Below are 15,353 nucleotides of genomic sequence, written 5' to 3'. Positions count from 1 at the left end.
AAAAAAAAAAAAAAAAAAAAAAAAAAAAAAAACCTAAAAATTAAAAAAAAAAAGAAAATGTTCTTGTTGTAGGAGAGTCACTTGTTCATTCCCAGCCGTTCAGCCCAAAAATAATCACATGGAAACCATATTGTTTAAATCACTGCTTGGCCCATTAGCTCTAGCTTCTTATTTGCTAACTCTTACATTTTAATTTAACCCATTTCCATTAATCTGTGCATTACCACAAGGTTGTGGCCTACCAGCAAAGTTTCAGTGTCTGTCTCCAGTGGGGCTACATGGCTTCTCTATGATTCTGCCCTTCTTTCTCTCAGCATTCAGTCTTTCCCCCACCTCAACTGGCCGAGGCATTTTCTTCATTCACCAATGGTATTCACACCATATGGAGAGGAATGCCACATAGTGTCCTAATGGAATAATTAAGAAATACCAATTCTTGGGACATTGAAACAGGAGAACCATGAGTTCAAGATCAGCCTGGGATGCATAGTAATGTCATATCTCAAGAAAATACTACCTAAAGTTAAAAACACTCAATATAAATCAACACCAAACTTGGGGTATTTCTTGACTAGAGTTCTCATTTTGGAATGTTGGTAGTAATGACAGGTTAGTGAGTCAGAGAGTATTTCAACAGAGCAGCATATGAAGGATGAAGTCACCATGACTCTTAGGAGGTTGAAAGATAGCATTATGGGATGTACTATAGTGCTCTGTTGAGTGAATGAGAGAAACAAGCTTGGACAGATGAGGTAACTGAGTATACGATCAACCAGGAGCTCTAGTGGGATTCCAGTATGTGGGAAAATGAATTAGCAAACACCAGTTCATAGTGGAGAGAAAGCGATTTTGCAAGTAACCAAATAATGAATGTTAACATCAGTTGGGTTATCAGTACTTACTGAGAAAAGGAATGAGTTTAGAATGTTTAAATAATAGTAATAGTTTAGAAAATGAATTCAGAAAAACAAGCATCAAGTTAATAATACTTACATGAACTAAAATATCAAATGATGAAGATGAGAATTAGGACTGCCACCTTTTAACTCTCATCCTCGATTAGGAAAGTATGCCTTTCCATATTAAAGAAATGGGGAAATTTGTTTAGGTCTGGGCATGTAATTTTAGTATCACAGATATTTCTTTTGTAGGAAATTATTGTTTGCCATGGGTTTAATGTTCCAAGGCATATGAAATTGGTAAACAAGGGGAATTGGTCTTATGTATTAGAACAGTGGTTCTCTACCTGTGGATTGTGACCCCATTGGAGTCAAACTACTCTTTCACAGGTGTCACATATCAGATACCCAATATATGCCATATTAACATTATAATTCATAACAGTATCAAATTACAGTTATGAAGTAGCAATGTAATTATTTTATGGTTGGGGTCACCACAACATGAGGAACTGTATTAAACTGTCATAGTATTAAGAAGAAAGAGAACTCCAAAGACAGTGGCACTGGGGTTTGATCCTACTTCATGTTCTGGCTTTGTGGGAGCCTAGCCAGTTTGGATGCTCACCTTCTTAGACCTAGATGGACAGGGGAGGACCTTGGACTTTCCACAGTGCAGGGAACCCTGACTGCTCTTCGGACTGGAGAGGTATGGGGAAAGTAGTGGGGGGAGGGGGAGTGGTGTGGGAGGAAGGGGAGGGAAATAGGAGGCTGGGAGGAGGCATAAATTTAAAAAAAATAAAATAAAATAAAAAAAAATTAAGAAGAAGAAGAAGAAGAAGAAGAAGAAGAAGAAGAAGAAGAAGAAGAAGAAGAAGAAGAAGAAGAATGAGAACCACTGCCCTGGAATTGTCTTTTGACCTAGGTGCCATAATTCAGTTAGACAATTTGCAAGTAAAAATAATTAATAACTTTATCTCTAAGACTGCACTAATGCTAATTCAAGATATTTTCTTTAAATAGGTCATGACTGAAAACAAGAAAATGACATGGCATATTTTTTCAGAATGATTCCAAAGGAAATTAAGATCCTTTTGAGATACAAAATCAAAAATGGTTTTAAAACATTCTGCTAAGTTTAGAATTAAACTTAGTAAAACAATTACAGAAGACTATTTTTACATTTTTTCAAAGTTGTAAAATTGAATGATATAAATTTGTCTATTTTAGGGATTCAGTGTTGGATAACTTTCATAGTCTTTAAATATGATGTGCCCATGACTTTGGATAGATAAAAGTTAGACATGCCTCTCTAGTTTTTCCCCTCCACATTACCCTCAGCTCATAAACTGTGCAGCAATTTTTCAGGTGAACAATTTTCTGCCTCTCTGATTTTAACATCTCTTTCTTTCCCATGCTACAGTCATAATTTAATTTAATTACTCATCACCTTAAATTTTTTCTTTCAGTGTTTGTGGGGAAAGGTATTTGTCCTGTCTTTAGAAAATCACATTATTACCAATGAAATGTTTTATGTTTAAATTGCTGCTTTCTGTTTGATTTAAGGATATAAATTTATTTCTTATCATATTGATGTCTACTACAGTATTTCATATAAAGTAGATGCTAAGTAACTTGTCTTGAATGTTGGTTTCCTACTTACATCTCTAAATTAACAAAGACATCTATGTTTGGGACATTATCCAAAGACATACACTATTCACCTCTTGAAAGACTATAATAGGAGATAGGTAATATGTGATACTAGCTTATTCTAAAAGTGAACCTCATGTCATGATTAAACACATGAACACACGTATCATATTATCCTTGATCAGGGACATGAAAACAAAATTAGAAGTCTTTGCCAGTTAAAGCTTGTAGAATTTGAGAAACTAATAGTATCAGGATCAATATGCGGGTTTACCCAATGTAACTCTCATATATATATATATATATTATTTTATATATATATTCTTGATATAACTGAACAGTGATTTAAAGATTAGAATGGTAGTTATTGAGAAGCAACAATCACTAAGACAAGCATTAAACCCATTTGACTTAATGGTCACAAAATTTCAAAAGCAGAAATAAAAGAACCACGAATGAAAGATTTCTTTTCAAGGATGACCACTGGCTTATTGTTAGTAATAACTAAGGAAAGAGAAAGCCAGATAATCTGAAGGATAATTAAGAGAACAATGGCTGAGTATTATTCCTTGTATGTCCATATTAAGTAATAACAAAACAGAATAATGTTAAATAATTTTATTAACATTTGAGATGATGTAACTAATGTAAGATTCACAATAACACATATTTTATATAAGAAAAAGAAACATTATAATGGAGCACATACAAATTATATTATACGTTAAAATAATAACTACAGAACAGAGAATTAAATACTAACCCAGCTAACACCAAAAGTAATAACCACAATTGCAGTGGTGCTAAAGTCAGGAAGAGTCAGTCTTCCAGGCTACAGCTTTGCTCACTGATGGCTCCTCAGAGACAAAGATGTTAGTTACACTTGGTCCAGAGATTTCTGTGCCACCCACGACCTATTAGCAGCTACTAAAAGTCAGGAAAACAGGCTGATTCTCAGGAAAAGTCCACTCCCCTCTCCTTTTTACTTCCTCTTTGTTCTCAGTTTTTTCTTTCTTCCTCTATCTCTGCTTGGATTTGCTGCCTTGCTATATTCTGCCTTATCACAGACCAAAGCAACTTCTTTTTTAAGAACTGCCAATAAAACTATTTCATAGCATACAGAGGGGAATCCCACATGACCTTAATGGTTTTATTAAAATAACAGTTGCCATTTCTGTTTGCTTCTCTTTTGTAAATTATATTTTCGTTTTAAAATGACATTTCTATTAAATGAGTAAATAATAACTAGTACACTTATTTTGGGGGGGTATCAGCACTTGGGCTGGGGTGGTTGGAGAATTGGGAGTTCAAGGACATCATGAGTTTGAAATGTGTCTGAGCTACACAAGACCCTGCCTCAAAACAAACAAAACACAAGAAGATGCTCTTGCTTAGTATTTTCTATCTACGTGTTTGGATTGCCTTAGAAGTAAAACTCACTTTTATACAACATGTGAGAGATGGATTTAAGAAAATAATGACATAAATACTGACAACATATGACATAAATATTGACAACAATAGAGAGAAGGGAGTAGGTGAGCAACTTAAGCATTGGTATGCAAAGTGTGCTAATATAAGTTCGAATACACAGTGTTTTTAGATGTCTAGTTACAAGTGTTCGAACGTAACTTTGAATACACAGTGTTTTTAGATGTCTGGGTTGGTCTTCTGTTATAGTGGTAGAATACCTGCTCAAGGGCTGGAGAGGTTACTAAGGGGTTAAGCAGGTATACTGCTATTGCACAGGACCAGAGTTATGTACGTTCCCAGCACCCAGGTTGGGTAGTTCAAAACTCTCTGTAACTCCAACTCCAGGGGATATGATCCCTCTGGCTTCCACAGTCCCCACCACTAACATTTTACACACAGACAGGCACAGCTGTATATATATAAATAAACATGAAATAAATACCTGGGTGAGCAGAACAAATTAAGAACAGAAATAATAATAATAATAAATTATGATGATGATTATTCTCATAGATTTGGTCATGGTACATGTTGTTGTAGGAACACCTCACAGCATGACTGCCAGTAAGAAGGGAGACACATCATTCTTTCATTAACTCTTCTGTTTTCTATGGTTATTCTTCGCAGACCCTCAACCTCTGGGATGATGCCATCCACATTCATGACATCTTTCTCCATAATCCTCTCTGAAGACACACTTTCAGACACATCCAAAGTAGTGATTTTTCCTAGCGGTGTCTCAAGCCAATGAAGTTGTACTGTCCCAAGATTCATTAAAATTGGCCCAAGCCAATTGTAATTATAAACGCTTAACATTTCATTGAATGACTAAACATACTTGAGAACTAATGAAGATAATTTATTGAAGTATTCTGAAATATTTTTGATATTTCAGATAAGTGGTGGCTTTATCAAGTTAAGCCCATAAATTACTGTGTAGGAGTGATACATATTTTTGATGTAGTTATTCTCAAAATTATGTGGTGGCATTTAGTTCAAATGTCGGTTTCACTTTTCCTCTGTCTCTCTTAGGGATAAGTCATCACTAAAAGCTATTAATGCAACTGAAGCATCACTGGAGGTGCCAGACTTGGACTATAATGTGGATTACAGTGCCTATGTCACAGCGAGCACTAGGTTTGGTGACGGGAAGACAAGAAGCAGTACTATTAACTTTCGAACACCAGAGGGAGGTGAGTCCCCAGGGATCTCAATCACTCTGAAGAATAGTCAGCTCAGAAATAATATCGAATATCAACGTTATTACTAAGCCTCATAGCCATCATTAGCTGGATACAAAACTGCATCGACTTCCTGCGTGATGCTGGGAAATCTAAGTACTAGGTCCATGCTTCCATTTCCCATTTGCTAAGGTGGAAACAGTGTGTGACGTCATTGGGTTCTGATGAGTAAAGGACTAAGATCTGTGGATGGATTCAGCACACATCACGAATATTTCAACTGTAGGCTAAATGTGTCAAAGTAAACTATGTGAGGTTGACTTTCCGTTTGCTTTTAGCTTTTGCTATTTCAAGACTATACATTAAAATAGGGTTTCATTTTCACGTACTCTGTACTAGAAATCGGCAATGTTACTGTCTGCAAATCAAGAACAGTGGCAATCTTTTAAAGCCAAGACAGTAGTGTATGAACTAGAAAGCTCTGTCTGTAGATACCGTATGTTAAGAGTAGAAGGAAAGCCCAGCCCATGATGTGGATTTAATTTCTGACATTCCCACAGATACTATCCCTAAATTAAGAATTTTCAAAAATGATTATTCTCATTTTTAACTTAACAACTGTTGCAAAATTTAGACACTTCAGCTTAACTTGTAGTCATGTCTGTCAATTTTCTGAATTATTTGTTTTATAGCACCCAGTGATCCTCCCAAAGATGTCCATTATGTGAATCTCAGTTCTTCATCAATAATTCTCTTTTGGACACCTCCCATAAAACCTAATGGAATCATACAATATTATTCTGTTTATTACCAAAATACATCAGGTACTTTTGTGCAGGTAAGAGCTGGGTATTATTTTTTATATCCTTAATATTGTTGATATTGTGGACTATTTATATTGATAATTATGTAGACATGTGATTTATAAAAGTCTTATTGATGTGTAAAATAGTGGAGAAAAGTCAGGTTCTTTTACATCTTCTCTCTCTCTCTCTCTCTCTCTCTCTCTCTCTGTCCTCTCCTCTGTATCAGTTTTATACATGTTTGCAGCAGTGAAGCTGATACCACATAAAGAGACTTCAGTTTAATTTCTCCAATAACTTTTCTCTTTTAACAATAATGGTTTCATTTGCTACCATTTCCTCCTTAGTTGAAAACAGATTTTAATTTTGTTTATATGCAATACAATTTCAGTGATTAAATATTTTTGCATATTTTTAATTATTTATTTTAGTTTTTGAGATTATGATATAATTACACTACACAATTTTCTCCTTTCCTTTTTTCCCTCCCGAAAGCCTCCCTCCTTGCTCTCTTTCAGATTTATGATCTCTGTTTTTCATTATTATTGTATGCATATATGTATTTCTGTATATATTCCTAAATACATAAATACAACCTGCATAGTCTGTATAATGTTACTCATAGATATATCTTCAGGGCTGACTGTTTGGTTGTAGGTAACTAATTGGTGTGGTCTTCTCCAGAGAAGACTAGTTATTCCACTTTCTGTGTTCTTCTGTAGTTGCCTATAGTTCTCTGTGTAGGGTGGAAGCCTTGCCGACTTCCCCATTCGCTTGGGCATATCCATTGATGTTGTCTGTGTTCTGCTCACATTTGGGAAGCCATGTGGATGAGACTTTGTGGGTATGTCTTCTGTCATTACAAAGAGACACAATCTCATAGTAAACTCTTTGACCCTCTGGTTTTTACAAATCTTCACTCCCATTGGAGACATGTCCATTGGAAATGGCTTCACTGATCTGCATTTTGTTTGGCTGTGCTTTTCTTTAATAGTCTCTGTCAAAAGAGAAGCTTCAGGAATGAAGGTTGAGGACTACACTTACCTGTGAGTTTAAGGACAAATATTATCATATAGTATTTTTTTCCCTCAATTGAAATTTTTTATTATCGGGAAGAGAGTTTTTATACTTGCAGGGATATTCTTATTGCTTAGCATCAGCTATCAAAAGGACCAGTAGGCATATGGCTGTTAGTCTTCAGAATGTAGGTCATGGGACTGCGGTTTGCAGAGTGGACTTATCTGGGATATGAATATAGTAGTAATGAAAATGCCAAGATGGATTTAATTTAGAGAAATGTTTTCAATTATGTCCAGTGCAGTTATATTATTTCTGCAAATTAAGTATTTATCAGATTTCTTATACATGAAAAAGAGAAAATGTGGTGGCTTGGTTCAATCAAAGACGGGGAGTTAGAATATAATTTCGGAAACACGAATTTAAAAGAAATGCTCTAATTTTAAGAATAAGGTTTTTCCTGGGTAAAATGACTGAATTGGTTGTGACTTGGCAATTCCTATTCCTGGGTGTCGTTCTAATTAAAAGAGAAGGCAGATACACTGTACTTTGCAGAGGCTGAGTTTCATTTGTTATTCAGGATACTTCGCTCAGAGTCAGGGCTTGTGATTGACTGACTGTCTCTAAGACTAGGTTGCTGTATGACTTGCTGCGTTAGTAGGAAAAGGGCAGAGCTTTGCAAACCACCTCAGGCAAAGGCAGCAGAACACAGTGTCCAGAGGTCAGGTCAGTGCACACATTCTGTCCTCCAAGTGGAGTTTTTAAGCTTCATTCCTTGTAAGCAGACTACTTTATAAAAGTTGCACAGATAAAGATATATGTGTAACTGAAGGTGAAGGTATTTTTAAACAAATGCCTTAAGAACAAAAAACAAAAGAGGGGTCTGTTTATTTTTTTCTGTACATCAAGTAAAACTTCTATCCCTTTTTGAAAACTGAAAATAATTAAGATAATTATTTCTTCCAAAAAGTCACTCTCAGACTTAACATTATAACACTATGCATAGAAGGTGTTCAACATGAAGATTTCCCCTTTTTTCTGCACTTAAAAGAAGCATCACAAAATGTTTTGTGCAGTTTGAGATCTTAACAGCAGTTTCACTTCTATCCAATATACTTGCAGTTTGTGCAAAATTGCAGTTTGGTTCTCTATATCTACAACTACCCCTCAGTTTTCAACATCTACCTCTGGTTTCAGCACAATCGTCTAAGTCTATATATTCAAATCTGTGTATAGAATATGATCCCATTTTTAACTCATTAGTGTTAGAGTAGGTTATCTCCTATTAAGTAATCTTAAGAGTGCTTTTAAGTGTGACAGCTGCAAGCAGGCATAGGCAAGTGATGCTCAAACATTTCAGAAGCACAGTCTCATGTTGCTTGACAGTCTCTCAGGCTTTAATGTATCTCTAAAATTAATGTTCAAAGTGGCATATCTTCTCTATCTTTTATAAAAAGATAAGTTGGTAGAGAAAATACTTGGAATGAAAAATTACACAGCAGATTTTGTATATAGTTTTTTATCTTCTTCTGTCTCCTCACAGAACTTTGTGGAACACCCCCATCCTTAGCATGTTCTTTTTCCCTCCTATTCCAGACATCTGGTTTCTGTCTTAGGATTCTTCTGTTATAGCTAATACAATGAATAAAAATGGAACATATTATATTCATATTTCTTCTATGTTCCTGGAAATATTTTAATTGAAATAGCATAAAATTGTTAGCATGGGACAAGATTTACAGCACTTAGCTTTATGATTCAGAAGCATTTGAGCATGAACTGCACCCATCTTTCCATGCTTTTTTTGAGGAGTGTAAGCTCTTTACTGCTGCTCAAAGATCCACCTTTTCTGTTATCACACACTGTTTTTAGTAGAGGAAATGACCTCTTATATTATTGTGTCTACTAATATGTGTCATGATTTTTAGGATGTCTGACAAAATATCACATACATTTAAAAGTGTTAAAATAAGTTTGCTTGATAATCAGCTTTGAAATCATTTGTAGGATACCTTCTGGCCATATTTATGGGAGCAAAATGTAAGGTTTAATTATATGATTTTAATCCCAAGACAGTATGAGACAAAAATAAGAAATACAAGGTGAGGAAATTAATGAAATAATCACCTGGATAATGTCTTAAGATTTTATGAAATTGTTTGATGTCTATGTATGCTAAGACATACACCCAACAGGAAAGAATATTGGGTGATTCAAAATAATCCCTTGTTTAGTTGTGATGTTTGCAGATAATTAGAATGAATTTTATTCCAAAGAAAAGCTAGATTTCATTCTAATAACCTTCCAGTATTAATATTTTTAAGTTGTGGTTATATCAGGCAGTGATTCTATGTGTACAGCTATTCTATGGGTACAAGAGTATTGGAAGGCATCCAAGCTCATATATCACATTTTCTGAGAAATTGTTAGATGTCTTTAACATGTCTATTGTCAAATAAGGCACCACAAAAACCAAAGAAAATCTTTTATTGTACTGACAGATAATGTGAAAGAAACAACAAAAACTTAGCAAATTTTTAAGTCAGTGAATTTTAGAATCATCTTGACTATAAACTTAATCAAATGGAATATCCTAATTAATTACTTAAGCAAATTATTCTTGCTTTTATTGTAGTTAAACACAGTATTAATTGGTTTGTGTATGTCAATGGAGTCTAATCCTTAGTAACTCCCTATAAAGTGGGAATAGCTATTCTCATTTTATTGTTAGGGGCCAAGAACCTTTGAGATTAGATTTTTTGGTTCAACCTTGCCTTGTTGTACTTGAGTTTAAGTCTACAAGATTTAAAGTAACTAGTGTACATTGTATAGTGCATTTTTCTTATAAAAGTATGGGTAATGATACACTTCTGTTGAGACAGGGTCCTCTGTGTATCAGTGAAGTCACTATGTAGTGCAGACTGACCTTGAACTAGGAATCCCCTTGATTCAGTCTTCCAGGTGTTGAAATTACTAGATGCATGATGCTTGACTAACTTTTTGGTTTTGCTTAAATTATTATCATCTATTTTAGAATTCTTTTTTGACTATATATTTGATTTTAAATTTTGTACAGAAAGGAAATTGCAGCACAAAATTCTTAAATACTGAAAAAACTTTGAATATTATTTTTGCTCTATATATCAGTGTGTTAACTGCCTTTTCATTGCTCACTACACAGTATAATAAAGAGTCACTGGAGATGAATAGTAGAAATACTTTTAGTTTGTAGATCAGGCAAATACTTCAACACTTCTGTTATTATTCATGGAAAAAAGAAAATGAAAAGCTGTTTTAATTTTTTCTTTCAAAACTGTTGGAAAAATATCTAATACTTTGAAAAATGCCTAAAAATTTCCTAAGGGAAACTGAGCTTGGCCAGCATAGCCACAGAGTTTTTTTCTCTTGGCCATTTGACATTTTCTACTGTATATAATGTTAGTGTGTTTCTCTTTAACATTTGATGTAGTGATCTAAAAAGAAAAACTGCTACCACCTAGTTCACTTTTAGTAAAAACATAGTTCCAGTTTAATTTTTAGTTTTGAGACAGGGTTTCTCTGTAGCTTTGAAACCTGTCCTGGAACTAACTCCAGTAAACCAGGCTGGCCTCGAACTCACAGAGATCCTCCTGCCTCTGCCTCTTGAGTGCTGAGATTAAAGGTGTGTACCACCACCACCCATCCCAGTTTCATTTCTATGATAGCATTGCCTTATGCTATTTCTCCTAAGAATTAAAATATTAAAACCATAGCAGACAATTCCTGGTCAATAACTATTTTGCAACACTCATGCCTACTAAAACGCACTCTGAACTATTACAATGATCTGCTTATTTTTCAGAATTTTTCCCTCCTTGAAGTAACCAATGAGCCTGACAACGTAACAGTGTCTGCAAAAATATACAGGCTGGCCATATTCAGTTACTATACATTCTGGGTCACAGCAAGCACTTCTGTCGGAAACGGGAATAAAAGCAGTGATGTAATTCCTGTATACACAGACCAAGACAGTATGTAAATGCACACGTGATTTTATCTTTAATCAGGAAACTTAAAAATCTCATAATTTGTCAGGAACTCCTATTTGTGTACATTGGTGTTAAAATCTGTTAGACATTTAACTCCTGTCCTAGGAGTTTAAGTACATCTAATGCAGTTCTGACTACTACAACGATAACAGCTTCTTCTATTTTCCCTGCATAATATTATTTTCACATGGTTGATGGTTTTTATTTTACTTTATTTATTTTTATTTTAGCACTTTGCTGTGAATGAGCTGAGGGTTCTCCACATGTTTCTTCATAAACACCTGAAAGTCGAACACTCTTTCTATGACTTCTAATGTTCACTAGATCTCATTTTACCAGTCTGTTCTGTTACAGCCTGCTATATAAGAAGGACCATAGTTTCTGCCCTTCATACTTTATAACAACATTTGAACATATATAAATGGAAAAATATAAATTGAGTAATATAAACACAACAAAGGAATGCATTGCTTGTTCTTGGTAAAAAAAAATTACTTTTGAATAATGGTCAGGCTCAACGCAGGCTTCCTTCTCATCAATCCACTAAAATCCTGTTGTTTCTGTTGCTTTGAGCGATATCCCAGTCATCCGGAATGACAAAGAAGAGTACTCCTGTAAGCATGGATGATTTTTGGGATAGTTAGGTCACCTGCTCATTTGTTTCAGAAGTTGCTTTGAATCCCCAGCAGCTAACTTTTTTTTTTCTGGCTTTGAATCCACGCAGGACTTCATGAAGTGTCTTCTAAATTGTCTTTGTGACAAACATAATAAAAATGTCTATTTGCATTAAAAGAAATTTCTTGTTTACAGCTTCAGAATGCTGTTCACGCAGGCCATTCACACAACTGTGATGTCTGAACCCTTGATTTTGAATTTTGTTTGTTTGTTTCAGTTTCCAAAATGAAAAGGAAGGTGGATCGCTGTCCATTTCCCATGTGGCTCTGTTCCATTTTGTTTAATATTAAGGATTTATTTGTATGTGTATGGGTGTTTTGCCTGCATGTTTGTGAGTGCATCAGGGGATTGGAGTTCCCTCAGAGTCCAGAAAAGGACATGAAACTCTCCTGCCCCGACTACCGTAGTTAAAGAGGCTGTAAGTCACCATGTAGGCTCTGGGAACCCAATCCAGATCCTCAGGAAAAGCAGCAAGTGCTCTTAACTGCTGAGTCATCTCTCCAGCCCCCTTCTTGTTTATTTTTATAAAGATTACTGTCTTATTGAGAATGACTTTGATTTAAAGTTCTACTGAGTTAAATCCCAAAGTGTACTGTTTGGAAAAAACATTAACTTACCAATATAAACATGAAAAACTTTGCCTTGTTTTTTGGCAAAAATAACTTGAGTAGAGGACAGGTTCACCCATAGAATATAATCAACATGTGGAAATGTATAGTTAAGGAATGTTTAACATAACCTTTTAGTATAATGTGGTCAAGAATATAATCAACATGTGGAAATGTATAGTTAAGGAATGTTTAACAAAACCTTTTAGTATAATGTGGTCAATATCATTTCAGACTCTCTTAATTGTAGATCTCGTCCAGGATAATTGCAACCCATAATAGTCTATCAGTTATAACTGCAGCACCACAAGTAATAACTATTTGCTGTGCATTGTGTCTTGTGAGACTTTCAAATTCACATTGAGTCTAGTTAATATCTGAAAATTAAAATTTTATAAGTGGGATAATTTCTTAAAATATAAATGCAGGTTAGTGTTTTGTTGGCTGGAGACACCTTGTTCCTGGGGTCAGAAAATTTTCGAATTAAATATTCATACTACAAACATGACTTTGACCAGGTCTCTTATGGACTCTAAGGATCGTTCTCTGCATATTCAGATAATCATTGGAATAATGAAATCAAATGTATTATCTAGAAAATTAAGGAATTATTGGTTCTACTTGGAAATGTGTTGCATATAAACACATGTAATCCCCACATGGTAAGAAAGGTAAGTCAGAAGAATACGATAGAAACACAATTCTTCCATGTGTTCAAAATGAAAAGGCTTATTTTTAATAATTTTCATATTTATATGAATATGCATGTTTGTATTTAAAGAATGTACATGAATGAGCTGGTGATGGTGTTTCAATAACTACATTCAATCTGTAAATTGTTACTTCTGGAATAACGAATGACTTTCATGTTCTGATCACTGCCTACCTCAGTACCTGAAGGGTTTGTTGGAAACCTGACTTTTGAGTCCATTTCATCAACCGCAATAAATGTGAGCTGGGCGCCACCATCTCAGCCAAATGGCCTTGTCTTCTACTATGTCTCACTGACTCCCCAGCAGAGTCCTCACGGCACGAGGCCACCTCTGATTACACGTGAAAGCAGCATACATTTTGATAATCTGGAAAAATATGCCGATTATATATTTCAAGTTACACCATCAACAGAAAAGGGGTTCTCTGAGACCTATACTGCCCGGCTACACATCAAAACCGAAGAAGACGGTAGGAAGACCCTGTTGTTGCTTATTTTGCAGATTATTAATGTTCTCTTTGTTTGCATTGCTTTTAATTTTTACAGAAGAGATTATTTATAATTATGTGCTCAAGTAATTATCTTTTCAGTAGACATAGCAAGTCCTCAGTGACTTACAGTTAAACCAGTCTACCAATAAAATGAAGCCCAATTATATTTGAAGTATCTTCTTTACTAATAAAAATTTGTTCTCATTTAACACTCTCTTTTTCTTTTGTAGTTCCAGAAACTCCACCAATAATCAACACTTTTAAAAATCTTTCTTCTACCTCAATTCTTTTATCATGGGATCCCCCATTAAAGCCAAACGGTATAATTCTAAGTTATCATTTAACTTTACAAGGACCGCATGCGAACCATTCTTTCGTCACTTCCGGTAACCACATAGTCCTGGAAGAACTCTCGCCATTTACCTTGTATAGCTTTTTCGCTGCTGCAAGAACGGTGAAAGGACTCGGTCCTTCTAGCGTTCTTTTCTTTTACACAGATGAATCAGGTGAGCTGGAAGATAATGCTACGCCAAGTGATTTCTCTGTTCACTTTGCACACTCTGTTTTGAAGGAATAGCCGGAACAACGAAGAATATTAGATCCTGTTGGTAGCCAACTTAGCATCCTCCTTCTACTTTGCTGATCTCTTTTCTTTTCCTTTTATCCCCCCACCCCCCCACCCAGGTCAGGCTTCAGAATTGCCTGTTCTGTTTAAAACTGTTTTGAAGCATAGGGTCATGAATATAGGAGCAAAATTATTTGTGGTATTTATTTTGAGAATTATAACATGTGGTCGTTTTATAAATCTCTCTGAATTTGTTTCTTCAAGTAGTTTGAATCGAGACAGTATTTCTGTGATACACGATTTATGAACACAAGTTTTATAACGTGTTTCCCTGCAGCGCCTTTAGCACCTCCTCAGAATCTGACTTTAATCAACTACACTTCAGACTTCGTATGGCTGACATGGAGCCCAAGTCCTCTTCCGGGTGGTATTGTTAAAGTCTATAGTTTTAAAATTCATGAGCATGACACTGATACTGTATTTTATAAGGTAGGTTGATTGTAATGGCATATATTGATTTCAGACACTCAGAAAGTGTATTAAAATGTTTTGAGCTGAAGGAAAATGGGCTGCTTCATATTAAACAAGGGAAGGGGATGGAGTGGGATATTTGCCTCTTATGTGCAAAGCTCTGAATTTGATTCCAGGTACCACTGTGATTAATTGAACAATGAAAATATTTACATAAAACCCCCTTTTTCCTATAATATGGGTGTTTGTGGAAAATATAGGGAGCCATTTTTCAGATGAGAACTGACTGCTTCTCAGAACATTTTACCTATTCTCACAGTTTCTACATTTCAAGAACTAACTGTATAATTTATTTAATGCTAGGAAATATACAATGATTTGTGGGCTTTATTTAAAATCTAGTATATACTGTAGTTCTTTTTATTGATGAAATAAGTATCAAATGAATCATTTTAGCCATTTCACAAAGTATTTACACTGGTCTTGTGGTAATGGTTTCAGAAGGCAAGTGATGCCAACCTCTGGGTCCTCTATGACAAATTCTTATTCTTTGAATTTTAATGGTAACTCATTTGCAACCCTCAGTGTCTCTTCCTTGTTTCATTTTGTTTGGACATAGGACCAATGAAAAATATGCAAAGACACAATAGAATAATATACCTGAAACTTAGAGTTCTAGGGTTTGAATGCCAAAATATGTTTGTTACAACTAGCTAATAGTTACTTCAAAAAGTTGTCTCTCTCTCTCTCTCTCTCTCTCTCTCTCTCTCTCTCTCT

General features: G+C 35.0%; 1 protein-coding gene across 2 annotated transcripts in view; it reads left to right on the top strand.

The window, feature by feature from the left end:
* The window catches only part of Ptprq (protein tyrosine phosphatase receptor type Q), a 172,134-nt gene that overhangs the window by 53,861 nt on the left and 102,920 nt on the right, over nucleotides 1–15,353 (top strand). For both annotated transcript variants that reach the window (XM_050135561.1, XM_050135562.1), the window contains exons 18-23: nucleotides 5,058–5,218; nucleotides 5,899–6,044; nucleotides 10,868–11,036; nucleotides 13,229–13,519; nucleotides 13,771–14,046; nucleotides 14,443–14,594. In XM_050135561.1, coding sequence (XP_049991518.1) covers nucleotides 5,058–5,218; nucleotides 5,899–6,044; nucleotides 10,868–11,036; nucleotides 13,229–13,519; nucleotides 13,771–14,046; nucleotides 14,443–14,594 — 1,195 coding nt within the window. The remainder of the gene's footprint in view (nucleotides 1–5,057; nucleotides 5,219–5,898; nucleotides 6,045–10,867; nucleotides 11,037–13,228; nucleotides 13,520–13,770; nucleotides 14,047–14,442; nucleotides 14,595–15,353) is intronic.

Source organism: Alexandromys fortis, unplaced genomic scaffold (assembly GCF_014885135.2).
Source record: "Alexandromys fortis isolate MF-2015 unplaced genomic scaffold, M_Fortis_MF-2015_v1.1 scaffold_24, whole genome shotgun sequence".
NCBI lineage: Eukaryota > Metazoa > Chordata > Mammalia > Rodentia > Cricetidae > Alexandromys > Alexandromys fortis.
The sequence above is the reverse complement of the archived record's forward strand: the minus strand, read 5'-3'. Positions and strand labels throughout refer to the sequence as shown.